The sequence below is a fragment of the Vollenhovia emeryi genome, unplaced genomic scaffold (genome assembly GCF_000949405.1).
Source record: "Vollenhovia emeryi isolate VEMERY1.0 unplaced genomic scaffold, V.emery_V1.0 DF939218.1, whole genome shotgun sequence".
NCBI lineage: Eukaryota > Metazoa > Arthropoda > Insecta > Hymenoptera > Formicidae > Vollenhovia > Vollenhovia emeryi.
Window position 1 is genome coordinate 210572 of NW_011967148.1, and position 26030 is coordinate 236601.

Below are 26030 nucleotides of genomic sequence, written 5' to 3' on the forward strand. Positions count from 1 at the left end.
GCATGGAGAGAGATCGGGACTGTATGGAGGATGTGTAAGGGCTTCCCAGCGAAACTTCTGCAGCGTAGTCGAAACAACCCCGGCAACATGTGGGCGGGCATTGTCATGCAACAGAATGATGCCGTCCGTCAACATTCCTGGGCGTTTGGACTTGATGGCGCGCTTCAATTTCGCTGGGAAGCCCTTACACATCCTCCATACAGTCCCGATCTCTCTCCATGCGACTTCCATATCTTTGGAGCCCTGAAGAAAGACATTCGTGGCCGTCGATTTGCTTCGGATGCAGAGGTGCACGCCTGGATACAATCATGAGTCCGTCGGCAACCACAAACATTTTTCCATGAAGACATTGACCGTCTTGTCCCACAGTGGGATAAATGCATTACCAGTTACGGCGATTACTTTTGAAATAATACACAGTGTACTTACTTTTTTCCATCTGTCTCGTTTTCATTTGACTGCCCCTAGTATATTCGATGAAAAATGTGATCGGTTTTTCAATCTAATTTCGTCGTAACTGCATTTCGTCGGATGTATCATCCACAATTTGATCGGAAAAATTAACGATCGGGCACACTATTTAAATTAGTTTATCCGATGACAATTTTTCCCAGTGTTATAATCGTTAAATTGCAGTACAGATGCGAACGAACGTATTTATAATTGCGATTTCGCGATATCGCCGAATTTGTAACATATTTATTACGGATATAAATCTTCCGACTGAATCCCGTCGACGTTAATGATTCTCTGGGTTTTTATCTGAAAATCGGCACGGCGCCAAAGACCGCGATAAGGGTCACGTGAGTCAATCTCGTGCGGCGATGGCAATATTAATACCTTATTCTTATTCATTGACACGCGCAAATTGGCCGCGAGTTGCCAGGCCTGTGGGAAACCGCTACAAAATATCCCCTATTAAATTCTATGGGGCGCCTGGGGTGCCGTTTCGTCGATTTCTGTAATGGGAATTTCTCTCTTTGGGCTGGCTATTTTTTCACATTCTCTCTATGTGTGTAACAATCGTATGTGAAAAGAATAATATTGCAGTTCACGCGATTGTCGTATAGAAAAAAAAATGATATTGCACTTAAATTGATTTCAATGAAATACAATAAACGAAAAATATCAAAAAATATAGCGACAATTGGATTAATCGATCAAGCAATTTTATAAGAAAAAGTTACAAGATAAGGAAATAATTATATTGCTATTGATATTTTATTAAGTAATTCCACTTATATACATATGTATATATTTTTTCTTGTAACAAAATTTTGTTGTAAAATTGCTTGTTTGATATTTCTAATATTTTTCGTTAGAACGTTGTTTAGCTAAAATTATTTTAGTACCAGTAATGGATATAAAGATTAGAAAAATATTCTTGGAAAAAGTAACGACAATTAATTATTAACATGGTGCAAAATTGATACCTGAAAGAAATGATAGAAGTTGTATATATACACTGATAAAAAATATCTTAATCCAAAACAATTTTACTTTACTCAAGAAAATTAGGCGGCTCCTAATGAATAATTTTCTTGAGTAAAGTAAAATTTTTTATAGGTAGCTTATTAACTTAAATTTAAAGAATGATAAACAAATGTAAACATACACTGCTTTAATTTAAGTATTTATTAAATATCAAAGAATAGATCAAAGAATTTAATTTTAAATTAACAAAATTTTATTTTAATTCTATAAAATGTTTACTAAGATGTAATTTTTACAGGAAAGAAAATTGGATTTCTTATTTAACAAAAACAATTATTTCATTTAATAAATAGTATTCTATATCTCATGAAATCTTTATTTGAATGTAGAAAATGTAACGATTTAAATTAATTTACTTAATATAATACACAGATTTACTTGAAATTTGATATTTTTATTTAAACAGAATAAATATTTATACCAGCAAAAAATAATTTTAAGTAAATCTATTTACTTGGTTTAAAAAAAAATTTTGGTCAGTGTAGTTATATTATGATTGGACTGCGTAAGATGAAATGGATGATGCAGCCACACGAAGATTTTTCCCAAACAATCAACTTTCGATTAGCCGGATCCCCACGATTCGATGGGCATAAAAAAACGAAAGCCCTGCTTAGTATACATTAAGGGTGAGAGAGCGGCGCTGCCCCCCCGTCGTCAAGTGGCCACCAGCTACGGGTTGTTTTATTGTGACACCTCGGGAGGGTGCTACAGATTTTCCAGTAGGATGCGTCGGGGTGTCATCGTCGGAGCCTGATTAGATGATATCATTCTTGATGCTCATTCGAGCGCCATTACGAGCCAATCTGCGTGGGACCTGGTCTGATTTTTGGTGAGCGCAGTGTGCGATGGCTATCTGTAGAAAAGCCACGGCAGACAACTAACATTTATGAATTTCAAGTTACAAAAATGCTTTTGTCCCAAACTGTTACGTTCTAAATGTTCTAACACTTATCTCTGAGGAAAAATGAGTAATACGTACGACGATAATCTAGAGGAAAGCCATGTGCAACTATTTATGAATCGTCACTGTTTTATCTATGATATCAAAATTAAGAATAACAATCGTAATTGTTAAATGCTTTAAAAATTAAATGTTTCAGGATGTGTTCGAAATAAATGCTAAAAATTGAATAATTTGGAATGTGATGCGACAATTTTTGTCGAGAAAAGAGTGTTTACCGCTTTCATAACCGCTTCAAAAGAAATAAACATTTATTCGTTTTATCGCGAGTAACGAAATTCGCTGTGTTCACAATGATAATAGTATGTATATATTATTTTAGTTCTCCCTATTAGGAAACGCTATAACCATTGGTTTACCTACTAGTCCCTACTAGGCTATAATCGTTTGGATATTTAGCGTAACGACTCTTAATCAAGTCGCCGGCTATGGCCGTTAACTATCTTACAAAAGAGTTATTACTCTCTTGCCGTTAAGCAAGAAAAATACGCAGGATAAAGGTTCGAAAATGATTGATGTATTATTTCAAATTTCTCGACGTGGCATGGAGCTACACATTTAAATGCCAGTAGTAAAACGATACATCTTGCTGTTTATCGCCCTACGGCGATATCGTAGCGTCGTTAGGGCGATAAACAGCAAGATGACACGTATTATTATTTCTAAAAAGACATCTTTGAAACACATGGCATGTGCTTTCAAAGGATACACGACAGGAAAAAGGGAGGAAATAAATGGGTTCGCAATTATGTATGTAAACATAAACATGCTGGACGCTATCACTGAATTCAGCTTCAGAGAGAAAATCGTTTCCAAATGAAATCTCAATCCTTTGTATTATAATAACATAGCAGTTATTCCTTTCTAAATGCAACCATTCACATCTTTTCTTTGATACGGAATGCTTGAGACTATTGGGAGTACTGGTTTACTTGGAATCAGTCATTTCATCTATTGTCAGTAGTACCGAGAGGAAATGGGAACATACCATAGATAATGAAGAAAATATTGTAGTCGTCTCTATTCTACGTCTGCATCGAGACGAATTTGTTGACAGAATTAGGTTGTAATGAACGACAGACATGTGCTAACAATATTAATAATCACGAATACGAAGTAATAAAGGATACAAGAACCAAGGCCTGGACCTCCCTCTCACTAGGCGTTTTCCCAATTCGACCACCGCACACGTACGAGACATGTATTGCTGAGACGCCTGTCTCGTGAAAGGGAGGTCCAGGTTCAAACCCTGGCGGAGGTAAATTTTTCGTAGTAAATTAAAAAATTAAAATCACTAATATCCAGTCTTGGCTCTTAGATCTTTTATTACTTCGTATTCGTGATTTCACGTCAGAGCTTTACGAATTTTATTTGTTTAATATTAGTCAACACTTCGATAACCAGCTACTTTAAGAATACATTGTATTCCATTTGCTATTAGCATAAATGCAGAAGTTGCAGCGATTCTCTCATTGCCAGCCAGATTTTTGGAAATATTAATAACAATCCAAGCAATAATGAAATACTTGTAGTTTATATTTTCTTGCAGTTTGTAGCATAAATTATTTCGGGTATTCAAAGTCTCCATAAATGGTCTTTGGACATTTTTAAATATATATTAGTTGACTTTAAAAGTGTCAGATATTCTTTCAAATATATTGGAACCTTAATCTCGGAATAAACGGCTTACAAAGGGCACGTGCGTTACCCTCGGTTACCTACGCGTGTCTCGTCGCATGTAAGCGGGGTAACTTTTTTTTATATCGCCAACTGATCCATAATATAAAAGTTGCCTGTAATGTAATACCAATGTCAACAAATTATTTTTTAAATCGCTCTTACTGTTACCAACAAAACAATTGTAATTTTAATTACAATTTTTAAGCGCTTCTACATTCCTTTTTAATCAATAAAGTCACAGTATACAGCTGTGATTATTGATTATGAGATCAACTTTAGGAAAAGATTATAATCATACGTGCAAAGCTCGGAAAGTGAAAGTGGCATTAGCATATGTCGTGTCTGTCTCGCAAGATTTGACGAACAACGATATTATACAGACCGAGAATCAATGCACGGTGAGGTGGAAGTGGTCGCGTTTACGTTGAATGTATGAAGATGTGATCCGGCGAGAAGCGTCGATACAGGGATGCTGGATGGGACGGACCTGACACCAGCTCCACCCATAAGCCTGCGCTCCGCCCTCGTGAAATTCATTTGCCCAGGGGGTTAGCCCGGACTCGCGACTAGTTAGATCGACTCTTTCGACGTCGATGTTACTCTCCGTCACGATGTGAACCGGATCGTTCTCGAAATTACTTCTTCCTTACGCCAATCTGCCGTTTAATCTCGCGGTACTGTCGGGCCTTTCTCTCGCGTGCAACATGGTGAGTTCTAAGCACTTCACGTGTGTGCGTGACCATGTTAAAACTCTGTGCTCTTTCAACCCTTTCAACCCTTTCGATACGTAAACCTCGAGCGACGATCGTGTCCGAGTTCTGTGTGTTCGCAAAAATATGAATCCGAAGCGTCGATTTATTTCGGACAGTTTAGACATCTTTAGCTTATAATTCAAACGCAAAGAATTTTAGTTGAGCTTAAAGTGATTTTAATCTTTGAAAGAGATCCGAAACTGTAAAAGGATAATATATGTGTGTATAATTCATCGTGACGTAGTGGATAATGTCGTGGCACGTGGCATTTTTTAAATGAACTGTAAAAAGTTATCAGTATGTAACCAACGAGAAATGATTCGTCGATCGACATCGAAACGACGTCGGATCGACACTGACACCGTCAAATTCACGTCGAATCGACGTCAATTTGACAGAGTTGATGTCAATTCGACGTCAATTTAACAGAGTTGATGTCAATTTGACATTGTTTCGACGAATCATTTCTCACTGGGACAGTCTATTGGTATTTTGTCAATAACAAAAAGTAGTTCAAATGCAACCAATGCTGATAATTAACATTTTTAGGCCTATAAAACCTGTTGACGTACACCCGGCGAGAAATGATTCGTCGATTGATGACGAAATCGTTGAATTGACGTCGATTCGACATCGATTTCGACGTCGATCGACGAATAATTTCTCACTGGCTAGGGAATCCATCATCAAGAATCAGAACTTTTTAATGCCGAACGAGAGACTCGATTGAAGCGTGTGATATAAGTGATATGACTGACAATGAGAGAAGGACGTAAATGAGTAGACGGAAACGCTTCCTTTTTCGTATAAATAAAAATGATATGTAGTACATATGTAAATGACTAATGTGTATAAAAGATAAATCGAATGGCATACATATACGTCAAATGTCAGGGACAGTCGACGAGAGCGCAGTATCAACTTCCTGCCGGCTAATGATTAATCATGCAGATTTTCAACCGGAAAAGTTCCCTTTATCGTCATTGAATTGCTATCGATTTCGCTTGTTTCATCGTGCGGACTTCGATAGCGATTAATCACGGCAGCGAATCGACAATAAATTCACAAGGTGGATTTAGATTGGTTTCAAAGTCGCGGGCGCAAAACAATGATTTCTACATTTATCCGTGAGAACTGGAACGCGACGATTGGCGTTGACAAACGGCGGCGAAGTTTCTTGCGCGTACGCTCGTCGTACCCGTTCACCATTCTTATCAATCGTTGCAGCCGATGTTAACGTATAGCGGCTGCGGTGCTGGAATCGTGGAGGCCGAAAACGGTTCACCGGCGGGGTCGTTATTGTCCGGCGAGGGGGAGCTCGCGGAAGAAGCCGGCGACTCGCCCGGGACGTCGCGGGACACCGAAGAGGAGGCGACGCTCTCCGACGAGTTTTATTCCCACGACACAGACGAGGAGGAAGAACAAAGCAAAAGGCGACGGGACCGTTCCGGCTCCGTGAGTAAAATTCAAAATCGCTCTCCCGTGTTCAGCTATACCTTTAGAGATCTCTCGATTGCCGTTGAATATAACAAATTCGACATTGCGCCCCTAGCTAGTCTTATTTCGAACCCAAATAATGATTTACAAATTAGCATCAATTTAGTGAAATTCACAATAATCTCGTAGCTAGACGGCATCTCGTCCTCTGGCAGTGGTCATTTGGGCTCGCCCACGCCTCGTGTAGGTAACTTAGGAGTTAGAAAATTATTCACTAACAGCCGCGAACGATGGAGACAGCAGAACGTGAGCGGCGCCTTCGCTGAACTCCGTAAATTAGTGCCGACTCATCCACCCGACAAGAAGTTATCAAAAAATGAGATTTTAAGAATGTCGATAAGGTAATTCTTCAATTACAAAAGTCACGCATGCTCTAATCCCGAGCAAGTTTTCTTATTTTTTCACTCGTGTATACCTTCTCGAGATCTTACTTTCAAATAATGAAAAAAAAATGCAAGAAGGCATTTTCTTTAACTTGCAAACGATTGACAAGAATAATATATCCAGATTTCAACATAAACGTATTTCTATTAATAATAAAATTAATGTGTAAATAAATGTGTATCTATTATCTAACAATTTTATAGAGATACGCAAGTATCACGTACCACATTTAGTAGAAATTTTCAAGTGTGCGATGCTAACAAGAAGAGTCCCTAGTAGCACACTGCATTGGCTAAGGATTGGCTAAACATTGGTCCAATATTGGTTGTATTAGAAATGCATTGGCCGATACTGTCCAACGTAAAGCCAATATTGGCCATGGAATAAATGTAAATATTGCACGACAATAATTATATAATATATAGATTTATATTGGAAGTGCATTGGACAATATTTAACAATGTAATAAGAATATTGGTCTAATAGTGATACAATGTTAAACCGATATTGCTAAATAGACGCATTGGCTAAATACGAGAAGGCGTCCATCTTACAATATTGGATCAATATTGGGAATACTAGATTTACATTATTTCCCAATACTGCGCCAATATATTGTGCCGCTGGGTAGTATTAAAATATAAAAAATGATGATCTGATATTCAAAATTGTAAGTAATAACGTGTCTTTTGCTGCGCAGGTACATAAGGTTGCTAAGCAATGTTCTGGAGTGGCAAAAGAGTCAAGACCGCAACGGGGTGCAACAGCACGACGTGCGCATCAAATGCGAGTTGCATTCTAATCAAAACTCCGCCACGTATCACACCGCGAACACGGCCGTAACGTTCCTGAAGCAGGAGAAGCTGAGCAACGAAAATTCTCACGTCTTTCGTGTTAATTATGCCGCGCAGAGGCACAGTTCGCACGCGTGTGACAAGAACAGCAGCAATTTGCTCATGATCGCCCCGAGCGGACTCAACGCAGCTATTTCCGCTGGAAAACGCTGTGTCACACCCTCCATCGTCGTTACTCAAGGCAACTTCCACAGGTAGATTACGCCTAAATTAATCGTATGCCCGAATAAAAATACAAGCGAAAAGTCTAAACTCCTCGAATCGTCGATCGACTGTTAAAGTGCTCGCTTTCTCCTTCTAACATGTAGCGTATTTATTTCCTTACTCTTCATCTTTACTTATTTATTATTCACTTAATTTTATTTCAAATAATTGCTCCAAATATTATTTCAAATATTTCATATATTATCTAATAAAAATATTTTTTAAACAATTAATAAAAGAAAGATGCCATTTTAGGCCCGGGCTTGTAATTTGATTGAATAAAACCGTATGTTTCTCAGAAGTGTTCTGCAAGGATTTATCATTTAATTGACAATGTCTTACAAAACAAGTAGATTTTTAAAATCTTGCTGATTCGAGAGTATATATTTTTGTCGGAATCAATTTTTCTCTAATCTTTCTTTCCTCTTACATTCTTTATAATAGAAAAATGTATACGATTTGTACTGGCCTAAATATCAATATATACAGGGTGTACAAAAACCACCGGATATCCTTTGAATCGCAGATTCCTTAGAAAATTTCAAGAGGAAAACTCTAATAAAAAAATGTCGAGGCTATGAAAGGTTTTAAATAATAAGCGATTATATTTCACAAATGACAGGTCTGAGATTTCGCGCGCTCAGGCACGGCGACATGACGAGTGATAAAAGTGTTCCTGTGTGTTTCGCGAGCGAGCGAGAACCAAAGTCACCGTTTAACGGGACAGAAAATATTTGGGAAGACGATGATCCGGTTATTTTGAAAACTTGAGGATAAAGAGAGGCAGGAGACTAGATTGAATCTAACTGAAAATTCCAAGTTCACTCAGAATATCGGAGATCGACTAAATCGAAGGATCAATCAGTCTGATCAAGATGCTCATCATAGTGAACCCATCCCTTTTATTAATAAGACGTTACACAAAGTTAACAAAAGAAATGGTTAAAGATAACAAGAGGAACAATTAATTGGAGAATGAATCGTTAAGTCTGTTGTGAAAGTTGTCACTATGCTAAAAAGGATGATATTCGTAGGAACACCTTTATCACTTGTCGTGTCGTACCTGAGCGCGCGAAATCTCAGGCCTGTCATTTGTGAAATGTAATCGCTTATTATTTAAAAACTATTATAGCCTCGACATTTTTGTATTAGAATTTTTGTCTTGAAAGTTTCTAAAGAATTTATGATTAAAAGAGGATATCCGGCGGTTTTAGTACACCCTGTATATACATTTTTCTAAGAATAAATCATTTTGTGTTTTATTAAGTATATTATTTCTAACAAAATTATTAATATAATATTAATGCTCCTAATTCTGTGTTTTTCACAGCAACAGCAATGGAAACGTTATACGTTCTCCATCGAGCGGACGGTCCTCAAGCTTCCCGAAATCACCCCAAGTACCATCGAACACTGGTATAGTACCTAATGGTACTTCTTCATCCCTGGCGGGCAATACTCCAGTTGCGAACGGAATAGGATCGAGCGGCTCGAGTTGTGCCCAAAAGAGATTTAAGATCGAGCGAGAAGAAGATGACCAGGCATGTACGAGGGAGTGCAGGGCTCCGCCACCGCCTGTTCATAATGTCCCGGTCAGGAAAAGGGTGAAAATCGCCTTTATGAAGGATCCCAGCTCAGGATTTCGCGGCGATTTGTGTGGTGCAGATCGCAAGTGAATTATTGACGAGAGCTCGCGAAGGGATAGACTCTTGCGATCGTCTCTAAAAACAATATTTTATTAAACGTTGCTCCATTCGAATTTAGATTGATTCTTCTAGATTCAACTTTTGAAACATTTCTTTGGCAATTCAACATTCACCTTCGGTCAATATCATCGTTGTGTGATCAGATTTTGCATCAACGTTTACTTTACCATCCTTGACGGAAATCGGAAACGAGAGTGTCCTTGGCAAACTTTTTGTAGACAGAGTACCAATGCCATTTTTGCCACTAAGTAAGTTATAAGAAACTATGCGTCCATCATAGTCTGCCACAGGATACGTACAATAAAGAATATGAAGATATACAATGGCTGTGGATATGCGCGAGCAGATCTTTTACTTCATGTTCTCGCTTTCTTTCATATGCGCTAGATTGATAAGTGCCTTTATCTATAAATAACGAAGTATCGCTTGTGTTCTATTAAAAATATATAACGGCGTGTATTTAAGGCCAAGTTCTACAAGCTTTGTTTGATGGGGTGTTACAATTATTTTAATACGAAGTATGTGGTTACATTTGTGTTTCTTACGGTTGCGTACGCGTTTCGGCACACGGTGCTTTCTTCAGCGCATGTAGCTTATAATGTATTACGAATGTACATATTAAATATATGAATAATTAGATACGACGATAAATATAATAATTATAATAAATAAAAGAATAAATAAGTGACGAGTCATACTGTGTAAATAGTTAAATAAATATATAAAAAGGTCATAAAATAAAGATCTTAAGTCTGGTCGCCATGTTAAAACAATTAAAATAATTAAAATTAAATAAATTAATAAGTTAAAACAAGATACAAGGGGTTGGTTAGGCCGTCAGGATCAGTTTAGTCGTAGTGGACGTTGGAGTAACCGTTGGCTTCTTATACCAGGTTCGTAAGCCTGTATAGCGCCGTGTCATGTTGTAATAATCGAGGTCTGATTGTTCTTATTTACTTTCCCCTGTCAGCGCTGTTCTCAACTCCCTTGTATCTCGAAATGAAATGACTCAATCAGACTTAAGATCTTTATTTTATGACCTTTTTATATATTTATTTAACTATTTACACAGTGTGACTCGTCACTTATTCATTCTATTATTTATTATAATTATTATATTTATCGTCGTATCTAATTATTCATGTATTTAATATGTACATTCGTAATACATTATAAGCTACATGCGCCGAAGAAAGCACCGTGTGCCGAAACGCGTACCCAACCGTAAGAAACACAAATGCAACCACATACTTCGTATTAAAATAATTGTAACACCCCATCAAACAAAGCTTGTAGAACTTGGCCTTAAATACACGTCGTTATGCCTTTATCTATTTAATTTATGGACAAATAATTAAAATTTTACATGATTTCGTCGTCAGTTGCAGGTATAATAACTTTTCCCGGGGGAAAAAAAATGGAAAAATCTCATACATGTCTCAATCATGTAATATCTAATTATATCTCGTGAGATCCAATTCTACAAATTATCAGATCCTCGGAGATTTGACACTTTCCTCGAATGTTATCTATTCAGATCTAACTGAATCTATAATTAAATGTCCTAAGAGAACATAATTAGGTCTCGATAGATAATAACATTAAATATTCAATAAAAATGTCAGCTCTCTGAAGATCTGACGATTTTAGAATTGCATATAATTAGATATTACATGATTGAGACATACTATATAATGAGATATTTCCATTTTTTTCCCGGGTTGTATCAATTGCAGTCAATCGCTGTTGTTGTAGAACAGTGACGACTCGCGTAGCGCAGAAACGTTTACGCGGCAAAGTCGACAATTCCGAAGGTCCCGACACCGATATTCGTACTATCAACTGTCCGGTTATCCCATCTTATCTCATCTGACACAAAGATTTCACACTCTAATTGTGTCTTTCTCGGCCAATTGATAGAATATTCTGAAAGCCGTGCGCGCAGAAAGCTCTGGGCAAAATGGCACATTCTTCAAAGAATATTTTATTATTTTTTGCGTTTACATCGTTTGTACACTATTAATATCGCAGTTACGTTTTGAACACCGACATGAAAAACACGAATTGGAAACTTCCAGTTATGTAGCTCATTGTAAACCTGCTACAAATATATTTGTGTACCGGGCTCCCCGTATCCGGTCGGGTGCCATTTATTGTAGGTTCTGCAACAGAATGTATTCGAGTTTCGTACATCCATTCGTTTATACATCGCATTATTCTACGATGAACACAATAAACACCTGAATGCTTAACAGTTATCCACAGACAACAACTCCATCGCGGATTGCTAACATTTTATACTTACCCATTGTCACAAATAATCAAAAGTTCGTTCCTTTTTTTTCATTCGATAAAAGTGACGGGCGTCGTCCACAACACAGAATTAACACTGTACAACAAATTTAATTTTTCGACACACCATTTTCGACAACCACATTATTGACACTTACGACTTTTGTGAAAATCGTACCGAGCTTCTCTTCGTGCAATTATCTCCTCGCTCACGTCGAGCTTTCTCCTCGAAACGTTCGAATGTTAATCTAAAACCCTGCGAAAGCGGCGTTCGTGTCGCGAGATGTCCGCTCTCGCAGGCATTTCCTATGTTAAGTACACTTTATATCTAGTGCTGTCCCTTTCCGAAGGTTCTGACAGCTTCTTGGGGACGTATCGTTCGTCGTTGAATTCGATCGGCGGTACGGGAGTGGCCGGTCGTTCGTCGCTCTGGCTGAAGGCTCTTCTCGGTGGGACATCGGGGATCTGGCGGGTGCTTTTGCACTCAACGCTACCCCTCTTGCCCAGATTCACGCTGGCGTAGCTGGCGTCGCTGGTACGCGAGTCCCGCTTCGTGAAGTCTATCTCCACGTAGCTGACTTGGGAACCGCGTGGCCTCAGACTCGCGTCCGAATTCCGTTTGTTCTCCTTGTCCACCAGCCTCCTAATAGCAGGTGGTTCCGGTCGATCCCTCTTGAACGTCACCAGTTCCGGCTGCCGGGACGAACGAGACTCCCGACGGACTTTCTCGTCGTACTCGTCCGAATAAGTGCGCCGTTCGCGGCCGCGAATCCGCCTCGCGCTGACGTCTTCGCTGTATCGCAGCTTATCGTTGAACCTTCGCAGACGCTCGTCCCGCTCGTCCACGAACACCTCGCTGGCGTTGTGAATACTACGCTTCGGCCTCCGTACGTGATCCTCCTCCTGCTGATCCTTAGACTGCGGAAGGCAAAGAAACGAGTGAGTTGACTCTTCCAAACATCAAATCCTCAACACTGATACCTAAAAGACCTCAACGCTGGATACCTTGAAGATGTCGATTCTGTCGTTGAATTCCAAATCTTGACTGTTCCTGCGAACCGGCCGATAATTGCTCCTCTCCTCCTCGCTGCTGCTTTTGCTGATCCAAGTATTCTCCCGGGAGGTACCCGCCTTCTTCGGCCATTCGTTTTCCGTCTTGAAATCGTATAAGTCTCGCATACGTTCGCTGAGTTTGTTCTCGTGCTCGTTAGTGTCGATGTAACTTAAGGAGCGGTCTTTCATTATTCGTTCGTTAGTGCCAACAAAGCTCAAGGAACGGTCTCTGCCAACATCTAACTCATCTACAATGAAGTGTTATTCAATTATTGAAGTTAACGAGGGAAAATGTACATTGAGTGTCAAACGCGGCTCGTCGTGCGTGAGTCTTTAATTAATGGATCATTTGCTTGAAGTTTATTAAAGTTACACACAATCGCGGGTGCATATAAAAGAATCCTCGCTTTACATACCTTGTCTTTGCAAGCGTCCCTTCTCACTCTTCGCTGGGGAGAACTTTCTGGGGGGTTGCCACTTGGAGGGGTCCGAGTCCTTGCGCGGCACTTCGTCTCTTCTGTCGTGTTCCGTTATGGCATCCCTCCTCTCGGGATTTATCCTGGGCACAGGACCGGGCGACGGAGTTTTGGCGAACGTCATCCACCGGCTAGCCGCGCCCTTTGTGATTTCGCAGCCAATTCTCGCAAGGGGAGACGCCTCCCGTTGAAACTTCCCGCCGTTAATTTGTGGTAACCATCTGAGAAAATCACATGTCCAAGGTCGAGCTTTTACCTCAACCCGTGCCTATCTATTTTAATTATACAGTAACGTATATTCACGCAAAGACATACACAAGGCAAAGCATCGTGATTCCCCGAAGGGCACTGTTCGCGACTGCAATCGATTACTTCAACATACGTGCGACTTTACTGGGAATTGGCGAGTTTCGTTTTTATATGATAAAAATGCATTAGTTTTTCGTTGTCATAGCAAACTTACCTGTTGAAGCAATCGATTGTACGTAACATGTTTTAATTTACACATCTAACTAATTAGATTGAACTTGTTTCTGAGACCTTTATATAAAGAATGCTCAATTTTCAATTATTGACCTGAAATATATATAAAAAAAATATCACAAAGTCGATATCAACTATCCATGCATATTTCTATCTAAAGGAATCTTTATATAAAATAATAATTCAAGGGGAATTTAAAAAAAAATCGACCAAACTGACAAAATTGATGTTCATTTTAATCACGACGTTTCGACCCCTTTATTGAGTTCTTTAAAGTGCAGTCAACTTTAGAATGTACTTTAGAATGTACTTGAGAAAAGGGGATGAAACGTCGTGATTAAGATAAACATCAATCTTGCCAGTTTGGTCGATTAAAAAAAATCCCCTTGGTTTATTACCACTGGCGACAAGAAGCTACTCAAATTGTACAATAATAATTGTCTTTTTTTTCCAAATAACGTATAAAAATGAATTATCTCACAAAGGAGAAGGGTGTACGTGTGAACACTGACAACGAGACGAACTTGTACAAACTTGGAAAATTCTCGTTATTGTGTGTCGAGTAGCTGTTTTAATGAAACTCTCTCTTAGTCCAACACGCGGACCACAATTACGATGAGCGTCGCAACGTGAAAAGATATTAGCGGCTAGTTCCGGTCGACGGAGCAAACCAGGCACCACTATGTTTTCACGTTGTTCAGCGCAGTCCTTGACCAACGTGAATTTTCATCGGCGAATCGCCACACAGAAGGGACACAAGACGAACGAAGGAAGCGGAGAAGTCTGACCGAAACTAGACGCCATTACCCGTTGGAGGCTCCGTAACGACTATCGTGTTCAATCGCGCCTACGAATCTCAACTACAATCCCGATCAAGGCATTTCTCGCTTTCGGACGTGGAAAATGTGCGCGGTCAACCTCGTGGCGATTGTTCGCGGGTCGCTGCAGTCCGTGTGCCTTCGCTGCTCGGTGATGCTCTTCTCCGGTCTCTTAAGGGCGGTCACGTCGGTGCTGTGACTCCTTCCGGCGTGCTGAGGTCGGCCGACGGCCTCGGGCTCGAGCCTGGGGGATCGACTCTCAAATGACGAGGGTGAGAACGGTTTAATCGGCCACCTCTCGGCGCCGCCCGTTGCCGATTCGTCGACGCTCTCCTGCCGTTCGTCCCTCGAGGGTCTCTTGGCCGCCGCCGGTTGCTGTCCCCGGGGTAGGTTCTTCGGTAGCGGCATCCACCTCGAAGTATCCAGTTTGTTGGTGTCGCCGATCTCCGTGTGCCGGCGGTCCTCCACGCGACGCTCCGTGTACTTCTTCAGGCAGTCCACGTCCGCACTACGGCTACGCTGGCTGCGCGGTGATCGAGATGGTCTTCGTAATTGCCCGTTGTTGTCCGCCGGGCCGGCCCTTTCCTAAAGTTTGAGCGAACGCATTCGTCCAGAGATACTGATCGCGCTTGGGATGGCGTGCTTTTTAAACAGCATTTTAAAATTAATACCTTTCGCAACTCACTGCCTCACACATAGAAAGGAATAAAATAATAAATTGTTCTCAAGCAGTGTCCGAAAATGTGCTTTTCAAGTTTTTTTTCTAATGCGATCTGTCTTGCGGCTTGCATATTTTGTATTTATAATTCAGTATATTGTAATGATTTTAATATATCGAATGTTTCAATTTGTTGTGTGCACATTCCGCGACAATTGTGTATAACGTTACGTGTAGAAAGTCAAATTTGCCAAACGGTCTAACCCGCGTCGGAAGTGGACTAAAAGTTAAAAGAATATGAAGAGCAATACGAGATTATTGAAATTCTCGTTGTAGTGAAAAAAAATTAAATTAATCAACTTCATTTAAGTTAACTAACTCTTCTTACATAGAGGAGGACAAGGAGCGGGGGAAAGAAGGGATAGATCATTTAATAAACTTCTAACTTTCTTTTCGTCGAATAGTTCAATTTTTTCGATAATCGAATATTTCCTGGTAAGTACATGCAGTATATTATCAACAATTCTATTACTTCTACCAGTGAATACAAAGATAAGAAAAGAAAAGAGATTTTCTCTCGATTAAATAAAGATGCGTGCTGCCGCATTGACAATACAACGGCGCAACATTGTTCGGTCGTGGTCAGAAAGGTTGTCCGACTTTTTACAATTTTTCGGAATACTCGTTTCTATCGTTCCATGGATATTCGTACATCATTTGCTCTAATAATGCGTCACTAAACATATCCTCGAGCTGAAGCCATAATCTCTCGCATAGACTGTATTTTCGAAATTCATCATAAAACGTCGGACAACTTTTCTGTCCACAATTGTTCATAAATATGTGATCACAAAATCGAACTTCATTCAGCAAGGAAGACCAGCGTCGATAAGGGGGGCGCTTATCGGGGGTTACCTAAGTAAGGTGGAGCTTCGCGTAATCCGATATGTGCAGGATTCCATGCTCCGCGGACGCGACGTGCAAGCTGGCGCCGCACGCGCGTGGATTGATCTTGGAATTATGCAGCTCGGTTACTTGGGTGCTGCACGCAGCCGCTGGATCACCGCTGGTTTCCAGACTCCCCACCCAGAATTCATTCCCTGCGGAAAGGGTGTCAGTGTCTTGAAGGCGTTAATAAAGATACATCAAGGTATTCCTCTCCGTAAATAATGCTGGATTATTAAACGTGACATTGCAATTCATATCGTTAAAGCGAAGAAATGATTAATTAGATGAACGATAAAACGAATAACGTTCAAACCTGGTAGCGTATTTCCATCCCAGGCGTAAGTTACAACGAGGAGTTTACTCGCGTCATTGGCTCGGACCAGTCTGCTGTGTGGTTCTCTCAGAGCAAAATGTATTTTTATATCTAAAAATAATATTATCGTTGTACTAGTTGCAAAGACGTTTGCATTTCCGTTGATTGTCTACTAACCGCCGAGATAATCGCCATTTCCCGCGCCGCCGCATTTCTGCTGCCGGAAGTAAGCGAACATGATGTCGGAAACGTACTTGAGCTTCTTGTTCATCTTCCTGATGGCGATTTCGAACGTTTTCAGGAAGTAGACTTCCTGATCCTGAAGTATTTTCCAGACACCTGGCAATCGTTATTTAATTAAAGAAAAAATTTCGATAACTCGTAACAACGCTTAACTTTAATCATCTTAATATTAGCAATGACAGCTCCGCTTGATGACTAACCGAGGCCAAAGCCAACCACGTGCAAGAAAGCGGTTGTGTTGTGCTTTTCGGCGCGGCTGTTCGCTTCGAGTAGTACTATTTCTACGGACAGCAGAGTTCTCTTCATGTAATTCTCGATATCGAAGATCGTCTGATTGCCTAAAGATATGTATCGCCTGTTTTCTTTTGACTTCATCCGCTTCGTGGTTTCTTCGTAGAGCGGATGATAGTCCTCGCCATAAAATTTGGCCCATAAAACACGCAGCCCGCGCTTCTCCTCGAAAGTGCCATCCAACGCGGATCCGTACCTATTTCGCATACATCGACTCTTTAAAAAAAGAATTCATTTGTATACCGCAAGAAAAGGATGTACATTATATAACGTAGCTTCGTTTCATTATTATTCCATTACGCTTCAAGTTAAAGAAGCACGCAACAGATTTTGATGAAAGTGATGCGCACATCTTACTAATAGAACACTTATTATTATTAATAGAAAGAATTGAAAGAATTAAGCACGTGGAGAGAACTTTCTTTTAAAACTTATCCTGAAAATTATGTGATCATTTTAATAGTAAAAATGTATGGTAAAATGTCAAAAAAATCTCGTAAAGTTCTTCAAGATGCCATGGCGTCCCCTGATCACATGATTTTCAGGATAAATTTTAAGAGGAAGTTCTCCCCGTGTGTACTATTAGGCATGCCATTGAATTTCTTTTCGAATATGCATTCAAGAAAAATTTACAGGAAAGTTACCCGCTGCTTACCCGTTATTCATATTGTTCTGCTGCGGCGTGATGACGATGTCCTGGTACTCCATGCATCGGGGCCTCTGGAATCTACATGATAGATAAAGTAGCACAAATGGCATAAATTTAATGATAAAACACGATAGAGCAAAATTCCAAATTCTACAGTCCGCCTACGTTCCGTAACGCGCATATGCATGCACTTATCTAGAGCTCATGTTACTGCAGATAATGCATACAGAAAAAAAACGTGTCAGATCAACTCTTATATACTCAAATTGACGCGTTTCTCGTTTTGTGTTTACGCAACACTCTATAATCTTCCTTGAAGCAATTAACAATCTTACATTTCGACAATATTACGGTCTTGTTTAAATACTATAATTGTCACCTGAAGAATACATGTAATTATTTTGATACTCACACCGACAAAATCGTTTTAATCATTGTATTCTTCGATTTGAAAATATATTATTTTCTATCCAACATTGTTTCCTTTCCAGTCAAGAACATTATTCTTAAGTAAGAGGCATATATTTTTCTCGGTTGAATTATGTAATTGCCTCAGTCAAGTAAGTTTTTCTTCCTTCAACGTAATATAATCTCATTTCAAGATTTTCACGTTGAAACTGAACATATCTTCGTAAGAAGAATATTCTTCTTTTCAGTGCATGCATTTGCATATCACGGAACGGAGCATATAAGAGAGAGAGAGAGAGAGAGAATGGTGGTGAAAATTGAGAAAAAAAGTTCATTCAAAGGTGGCTAATGTACTTAGAGTAATTTTAAGGGTTTTTTAATCGCCAACATTTTGCGGCTATAAACGGTCGCACGCAAAAGAGACATAAAAATAGAACACGCATCTGCAGACGCGACGGCGACGTCACGGAATTCGCACGTATAAAAATATTCTCGTAGAAGGCGGGGTTAAATAAATGCATAGAACCTTGTGCCTACGACACCCATAATAACCCCTCTGGGTTGGACGGCGTCTGGGTCACTGCTCACGATACCTCTATTGTTTCGCGAGCCGTCGTTTATGAACTCCGTGTGAGACGACATCACCATCATTGCCGACAATTTGATCTCGTCGTAGCTCAAGTATTTCGTTAGGACCTGCTCGGGAGATTTTTAAGACACTTGTTAAGGCATTGCGACGTCGCAGGTGTGATGCGACGGGAGAAGGCGATATTATGAAACTTTATCTTGTTTTTAACATCCTATAAACTTCCAATATCGGTAAATATATGTAACGTTACGTTAATCCGTAGGCAGTTTAATAGTCTATAATAAAGCGCAATAAAAAGAGGAAGAATAAAGATATAAGAGTTTTTAATGAAAATATTATTTACGAGAAAATTGCGGAAGGTACTTTAAAGTTCACAGTTATGAAACTTTGTTTTCTCCGATTTATATGCAGCCGCTCTGCCAATAGAGAGAAGATATTTTTATTATTTTTATTTCCGTCTGCTCGGCGTTTTTATTTCTAGCTAGTGCGGTTTGGTATTACTTGTATTGTCGTACAGAGAAATTTGAAAAATTTTTAAATGAGTCAACATTAAAATTCTTATACATATTTTTCTACATGAAATGTTATTATTACCTCATTAATTTTTATTTAATTGTTATTAAAATTCTTATTAAATTACTATTCAATTGTAAGAGTTTTTTTTATGATATCAATCATTTTTAATTGCTTGTTTAATCACGTACTTACCAACGGTTCCTCCTCGTGATCGGTACCGATACTTTCCCAGCCATCGAAACCACTTTTGTTATCGAGTAATTTCCATCGATCTGCATGACCGCAGAAGGAAGCTGCCCTTTTATCCAGCAGGCGATGGATAAATTGAACGAGGCCCATGTCCGCATACGTGACTTTCTCAACAGCGCTACCGTACAATCGCTTATGTTTCAGCCATCGAGCAATCAGGGGCAACATCGCTTCGTGTATCAGCGGATATACCGAATTTGCGTTCAACTGAAAGATGTGGAAGATCGTTAAATGTGCAAAATTAGCCGAAACTATTCAATTTCAAACAAAAGGTAAAAAAATATCTCTTGACTTGAGGATGAGCGCTAGAGAGTAGACGATTTTCTACAATCAAATTTTCGAACCGTTTCTGCGAAGTGCTTATTAAATACTTAAGACAACTTCTCGCTTAAGATCGAAATATTATTCAAGTGCCTGTCCCTTTTCTCTACGTGTACCACTGGCTCGATCAAATGACAAACCTCGATAGTATCCGAGCTGATTCCTCTGTCCCTCAAAGCGGTGCATCTTACAGTGTTAATTGGAAACTTCACGGGGAACGCATTGCTTCGTCTGATTAGCTCCGCGACGCTGGTCGGTGGCGGCACGGAGACGTCGAGACACTTCCTCAGCAGTTCCTTTGTGTCGTCGTCAAAGGGCACACCGTGAGGCGAGCCCAGCGTGTTCTCCCATGAGATCTCCGGCGGATCTTTCGCTAGCATCTGCTGACGCGCCTCCTCCGCCGCTCGATTGTTCTGCGAAAGGACGTAACAATATGCGAGGTGATTTCCGAAATGCAAAATGCACTACTGGGGATCAATTCTTGCAACACAGTGAACATGCTAAAAGTTAGCGACCTCGTCTCTTTCTAAGGGGACAGTTAGAAAGAGACGAAGCTACTCACTTTTAATATTTTCACTACAGTGTAAGATACAGAGCTGATGCTGAAGCTTCCAATTAAGCTTACGAATTTCACGAAAAAAAAAAACACTAGTTTGAAGTTGCAATTTCTGTTGCAAAGAGAAGCTACAGAGCTATTGCAAAAAAATCTTTGCGCATCGTGCTCCCCGATTCGCGTTGCATTATTACTTGCGGAAGTAACGATATATCTATCGCGAGAATAAATAAGAAAAGCAGTCACACAGATCTATTCAGGAGCTTTGGCTAAAAAGGTACGAGTCGAGTCATTTGCCTATTTACTTTGCGACGATATTCAACAACTTCGCGGCTCGCGCGTGTACGGACTAGACGTCACCGTTGAAGTAAAGGGCTACGAAATCGATTCTAAGAAAAATTTTGCAAAACAGTGAATCGCCGTTCTATTAATACGACCCCTCCCCCCCCCCCGCTGATTACAGCAAGGACGTCGGTCGCTTTGATAGTTGAGCATGAAAGCCGTTAAATAGCGTAAAATGTATCTGTTCATCCTAGCGAGCGGCTTGACGTTCACTCTCTTCGTGGGCGCGAGCGCATGTATACACACACGGATGTTCACATGCGCGCGAATACACACGTAACACGCATGCACATGCATTGCCGTCCGTGGCAGCCCTACAGTTTACTTCATTTTTCTATTTACCGATTTTGCCACCTGAACGGTAGGGGTGAGCGAAGAGAATTCAGACTATTTTGCATTGTAAAACAATTTCAATGTTGTTCCTTTCGCTAGCAGTTGTTATAATTTTTATGTAAAGAATACGATACGGTTACGCGTGTAACTGATCTGTCACTCTAATATTTACATCTAATCTACACTTTCTTCCGTTTAACTTACAATTAGCTCATAACTTTTACAGAAATATGATGTTACGCATCAATGAAGTCCATTATCTACTGAAAAAATACATGTTGATTAATCTAATTATTTATTATATTGAAAAATGTATAATAAATTAAATTATAATCACACTAACACATTTAGATGCCGCTTTAATTCCCGATCGATAATTATACGATTGACAGAATTTATAAAAAAAAAGAAGTATTACCAACGTCATTAAAAATGTAAATATGTTTTTTAATAAGGAAGAGCAATTTAAAAAATTAAAAAGTGCAGTTTTACGACAACAAACGAGTTATTGTTATCTTCATGTAGCAATTCCTTATTTAGATATGTAATAGAAAACATTAGTTAAAAAAAAATAGAAACTAAAATTATTAAAAATTATATACATATAACGCGTGCACTCCAAATATATTAGAAATGTGACAAACAGATAAGTGGACAACAAATGTTAAGAGAAAACAGAAGTAAAATAAGATATAAGGGTGGTCCAAATGAGATATAGACGCGGGTGGTTGCTCGTGAATAGTAACATCATCCGCACTCAAAAAAATATCCTACTGACGCAGGTAGATTTCTAGGTGTCGCAACAAAAATTTGTCGTCATTTTTTGGATCTGTCAGAAAATTGTCTGTAGCCTGCAAAATTTATAGCAGCAACATTCTATAAGCAATATCTTCTGGTAAGTTTGGATTTCATGACTAAATATTAGTCATTCACATTGGAGAAATATAAGTTTCGGTACCATAGAACAATCTTTGTAAGGAACAACCGCTTATCACAATTGAACGTTCTAATGGATGAGCGCCACAGACAGACTTTCTTCCTAACATTCGCTAATAGCTCAGATAGAAATTTTGTTATTTAAATTGATTAAATACAAAATATATGTGATTTATTTATGTATCTCCGTTATTTTTTCGTATCTAGAAAATTAATGCTGCAGTTGCAAGATCAGTTTTTTTCAGCGTGAAGATAAGACACTGCCTAAATGTTAGAAATGCTTGTATGTTGCATTATCAACAACTTGTCATGTACGTGTATTTACATGTACATATTTTATACTGTCTTAAATTACACTTCACTCGATCAACTAGTCTATGTTTCATTTGGATCATCTTTATGTAATAAAATATAATAAAGTTAGTCAGTGATATAAATTTTGTGTAAGTAATAAAAGCAATAATCTATCTGCAATTTTTATAGGTTGATATCACTTAGCAATAAAATTATTATGAAAAACCAACAATAATATTAAACAGAGACGAATTTGTAAGCGCCGCGCGATTAGCATGCGCGTGGTCGACACCCAGGTTCAGTCGATAATCAAATCAAAGTCGATCATGATTTCTCGGACCATTTGACTTGACGACGACTTACAGATTCATCATTGACCTTCGCAAGAAGAATCTCGATAGAGATCCGTATAATACTTTGCCGATATCTCGTCGACGTATATTTAACATCTATAGATGTATTAATTCGACGTGTAGAAGATACCGTTTCAGTGTCGACCAATTATTGACGATTCAGTTGATTCAAGCCGAGTCGATAAATGGAGATTCGACTTAACTGTGGTATCAATTGAAATGTGACTGGATCGTGGACGTCTACAGAATATTTCCCGGATATCGTAATAAAACATTCTAAATATCAACTTGATTTGTACACGATCTCAACTTGGTTTCAATATGATGTTCACCGGATTCCTCGTCGACTTGTGAACCCGGGCAGACTAATCGCACGATTGAAATTCAAATTTCCTGTGTGTCGTACGCGTTTCTTCAATTTATACTGTTGCTAAAGAGCGACTCACCTGACGGACGCAACAGGCGAACAGTGACATGTTCGGAGTTTAAGTGTCACGACAAATTGAAGGACAAATTCCCCCTTTCTCTTTTTGACTTTATGTCCGCGCAATGTGAGGCGCAATATCACACTTTTTTTTCTATTTAGAATTTCGAAAGTACATGTAGATGCACAAGTGAAGCGATTATGAACACAACTGGAAAGGAGAGTCAACGGAATCGAACTTGTCTGATGCAACTGGTCGAGGACTTAACACAGTAGTGACTACGGAAGACGCGCAGAGCGGTTTTCCATTCTGAAACGGCTACGACGGTGAGTACACGTCAGATCTTCAGCATGTAACATTCTCGCACTAAACGACACGTCTAAGAGAGATGCCGAATGCCGATCCGCCGCTCTTTAGGCGCACATGCGCACTCGCGGCGCGGTGCACGCGCAGATCCATGGATTTCATATTTCGCACATTCTTCCGCGAAGAACGGAGCAGACCGAAAATAAAGTGGGCTGCTTTTGTTGCCCAAGTATTTTCGAGTTCGATTTTACTAGCGGATTCTTCAGATTATTGCCCGGTAGAGCTGTTTACTTTCTGCTGTCAAGTTCCTCCGGCATGTTCTACTTGCAGGTGCCATCTCCTAGTAGCACCGAGGGGGAAACCGCTGAGGGCATTGTGGTGCACAGATTTGCGGCATTACTGGGCATTACTTGGCATTTTTTGGGCATTAGACCTTGCTGGGGCATTAGAAGAATCAAATAAGATGAAATAAGATAAGAAGATAAAGTAATGCCCACTGGATATCAACGGGCATTGGGTGTACAAGATTTTGGTCAGCGGTTTTCCCCTCGAGTGGCACAATATAGTGGCGCAATATTGGGAAATAACGTGAACCTAGTTTTCCCAATGTTGGCCCAATATTGCAAGATGGACGCCTTCTCTGATTTAGCCAATGTGTCTATTTAGCAATATTGGTTTAATATTGTATCGCTATTAGGCCAATATTCTTATTACATTGTTAAATATTGTCCAGTGCACTTCGAATAAAAATCTAATATTATATAATAGAATACGGCTCTGACGAATAACAATCAATGAATAAAAGGGCTAAGAGCCTTGACTAGGTGTTAGTGTCACAATGATAAAATTCTCATAGATAAGTTTTGGTGTTGTAGACGTGGTAAAAGTCGACTGATTCAGTTCAATCAGTCGACTTTTACCACCTCTAAAACACCAAAACTTATCTCGACGACGATCTTTCAGTCCACAGCAGCTAATCTATAATGGTTTGCGTTGCGAGCGGTTTTTATCTTTTTATCTTTTGACTGCGAGCGATCTTTATTTTTTATCTTTTTATCATTTGACTTTATATCTAAATTATATTTTATACTCTATTTTATACACTGAAGATGGCCTAGAGAAAGGCCGAAACGTTTGTATTTTTATGTTTTAAATATATGAGAATTTTATCATTGTGACGCTAACACCTAAGTCAAGGCTCTTAGCCCTTTTATTCATTGATTAAAATTATATAATAATTATTATCGTGCAATATCTACATTTATTCCGTGGCCAATATTGGCTTTACGTTGGACAATATCGGCCAATGCATTTCTAATACAACCAATGTTTAGCCAATGCGCTGTGCTATTAGGAATAGTATAAAAGCATATTGAAGAAAATAGGCGATCAATCTGACGCAACGTGTTGATTGAGTTTTCTCTCAAAATAGTGCAACAATCTTTTGCTATGTGAGTTAACAACAATTCTGCAAATTATATTCTCCAGCGTCTTTAAACTAACATTTTATTCTAGTTTAAATACTTAGAGCAAGAAAGTGAAGATAAAAGACGGTTTCCGATAAAATTTTCACAAAGCTGTAGATAATCGAATAAAAGCTATATATATAATTCTGATATAGGAATTTATGTATAATATAACGCTTTTGGGCTCGTGTTTATGTCTTTCTTCAGTCCTGAGACGATCAGAAGAAATTTCTATAAAATGATATTTCCAGGATATCTCAAGGATACAAATACGTTCATGCGGCAAACATGAACATGCGCATACATGCATCCGCGCATGTGTGCGTGTGTGTGTGTACGATTATTAAAATAACTCTGGAAAATGTTATCTTCTTACTTTGCCGATGCCAAGTTTCTCGAATGCCTTGTGCATGTTGCTGCTGCGCAATAACTAACTGGTCTTCTTCTTCTTCTTCTTCTCGGTCCTGCCGAAGTTAAACAATGGCTATAAGTGTAGATTGAGTCGGAGTCGTCAGCCACGGGCCTTTGGTTCCGGCCTCTTCGAGTGTCGCGTGCGGTAGTTTCAATAAGCGGATACAAGGCAGTGGCCCGGTTACCGGACCACGCGCAAAGTGGTGCAATCGGCTGATGCAACGCTTGAATATAAAAAGAAATTTTCTCTTCGGTTAGAAGACGTGTAAACAGCTCGGCGTCAGTGATGCAGACTTGGAAGCTCCAATAGTTAACTGGTGACTGGAACGCTGGAGAACAGGAAAATAAGTTCGTGTCAGTTCGTGCCGATTCGGCTCGCCACGGTGCAGGACCGTGTGATTGAACCATTCGGTGTGCGAAATAAATGTATACCTAACTTTCGCATTGACTGGACATGATGTCTTAAAACTTCAATAAATTTAATATAATAAATATGTATAATCGCATTTATAAATAAATAAATACATATACAGGGTGGTCTAAAAGTCCCGGAACGGTTGAATATCCCGAGAAATTGTGGGTGGATCGGAAAACGGAAAAATACGTGTTTCCTATTTTTGAAAGAGCTATCGAATGATACCAAAATTGACCCCCCACCCCCACCCCTGTGGGTGGGGCGGGGGACAACTTTGGTATCATTCGATAGCTCTTTCAAAAATAGGAAATACGTATTTTTCCGTTTTCCGATCCACCCACAATTTCTCGGGAT

The 26030-nt window shown here is 39.4% G+C and overlaps 4 protein-coding genes across 7 annotated transcripts in view; 2 read left to right on the forward strand and 2 right to left on the reverse strand.

Annotated features, from left to right (window-relative positions):
• LOC105560888 (histone-lysine N-methyltransferase SETMAR-like) overlaps positions 1-1078 on the forward strand; it is a 3364-nt gene extending 2286 nt beyond the window's left edge. The window contains exon 2 of the mRNA XM_012010389.1: positions 170-1078. Within this exon, the coding sequence (XP_011865779.1) occupies positions 170-312 (143 nt within the window). The 3' untranslated portion in view covers positions 313-1078. The remainder of the gene's footprint in view (positions 1-169) is intronic.
• An 867-nt stretch (positions 1079-1945) lies between these two features.
• Positions 1946-9843, forward strand: LOC105560889. Of its 2 annotated transcripts, none has more exons than XM_012010391.1 (5): positions 1946-2326; positions 6118-6345; positions 6517-6728; positions 7472-7819; positions 9160-9843. In XM_012010391.1, exons 2-5 carry the CDS (start codon positions 6121-6123, stop codon positions 9503-9505), a joined length of 1131 nt encoding a protein of 376 aa, XP_011865781.1. In that variant the 5' UTR covers positions 1946-2326; positions 6118-6120; the 3' UTR covers positions 9506-9843. The 2 variants fall into 2 exon arrangements, with proteins under 2 accessions (XP_011865781.1, XP_011865780.1); XM_012010390.1 differs by lacking the exon at positions 1946-2326 and adding an exon at positions 4288-4845.
• A 1660-nt stretch (positions 9844-11503) lies between these two features.
• On the reverse strand, positions 11504-15250 carry LOC105560890. Of its 2 annotated transcripts, XR_001008864.1 has the most exons (5): positions 14758-15250; positions 13297-13577; positions 12833-13128; positions 11841-12745; positions 11504-11697 (listed from the first exon to the last, which is right to left on the reverse strand). XR_001008864.1 is itself a non-coding variant. In XM_012010392.1 (4 exons), exons 1-4 carry the CDS (start codon positions 15063-15065, stop codon positions 12134-12136), a joined length of 1497 nt encoding a protein of 498 aa, XP_011865782.1. In that variant the 5' UTR covers positions 15066-15250; the 3' UTR covers positions 11504-12133. The 2 variants fall into 2 exon arrangements, 1 of the variants encoding a protein (XP_011865782.1); XM_012010392.1 differs by having other exon boundaries at positions 11504-12745.
• A 511-nt stretch (positions 15251-15761) lies between these two features.
• LOC105560891 lies at positions 15762-25565 on the reverse strand. Of its 2 annotated transcripts, none has more exons than XM_012010393.1 (9): positions 25227-25565; positions 19983-20255; positions 19465-19728; positions 18694-18863; positions 17766-17837; positions 17020-17306; positions 16754-16915; positions 16577-16687; positions 15762-16415 (listed from the first exon to the last, which is right to left on the reverse strand). In XM_012010393.1, exons 1-9 carry the CDS (start codon positions 25260-25262, stop codon positions 16231-16233), a joined length of 1560 nt encoding a protein of 519 aa, XP_011865783.1. In that variant the 5' UTR covers positions 25263-25565; the 3' UTR covers positions 15762-16230. The 2 variants fall into 2 exon arrangements, with proteins under 2 accessions (XP_011865783.1, XP_011865784.1); XM_012010394.1 differs by lacking the exon at positions 25227-25565 and adding an exon at positions 23100-23460.
• Positions 25566-26030: the final 465 nt, after the last annotated feature.

What these genes read in the sequence shown, in the direction of transcription:
- LOC105560889 (XM_012010390.1), top strand. An exon ending in GACGGGACCGTTCCGGCTCC is followed by an intron (nt 6,346 to 6,516) that starts GTGAGTAAAATT and finishes ATAATCTCGTAG; the next exon opens with CTAGACGGCATCTCGTCCTC. An exon ending in ATTTTAAGAATGTCGATAAG is followed by an intron (nt 6,729 to 7,471) that starts GTAATTCTTCAA and finishes TTTGCTGCGCAG; the next exon opens with GTACATAAGGTTGCTAAGCA.
- LOC105560890 (XM_012010392.1), bottom strand. Translation starts at nt 15,065, where the DNA reads ATGCCGCTACCGAAGAACCTACCCCGGGGACAGCAACCGGCGGCGGCC. An exon ending in GGGACGCTTGCAAAGACAAG is followed by an intron (nt 13,129 to 13,296) that starts GTATGTAAAGCG and finishes ACTTCATTGTAG; the next exon opens with ATGAGTTAGATGTTGGCAGA. An exon ending in ACAGAATCGACATCTTCAAG is followed by an intron (nt 12,746 to 12,832) that starts GTATCCAGCGTT and finishes TGCCTTCCGCAG; the next exon opens with TCTAAGGATCAGCAGGAGGA.
- LOC105560891 (XM_012010393.1), bottom strand. Translation starts at nt 25,262, where the DNA reads ATGCACAAGGCATTCGAGAAACTTGGCATCGGCAAA. An exon ending in ATCACGAGGAGGAACCGTTG is followed by an intron (nt 18,864 to 19,464) that starts GTAAGTACGTGA and finishes TCTCCCGAGCAG; the next exon opens with GTCCTAACGAAATACTTGAG. An exon ending in CAGAACAATATGAATAACGG is followed by an intron (nt 17,307 to 17,765) that starts GTAAGCAGCGGG and finishes TATGCGAAATAG; the next exon opens with GTACGGATCCGCGTTGGATG.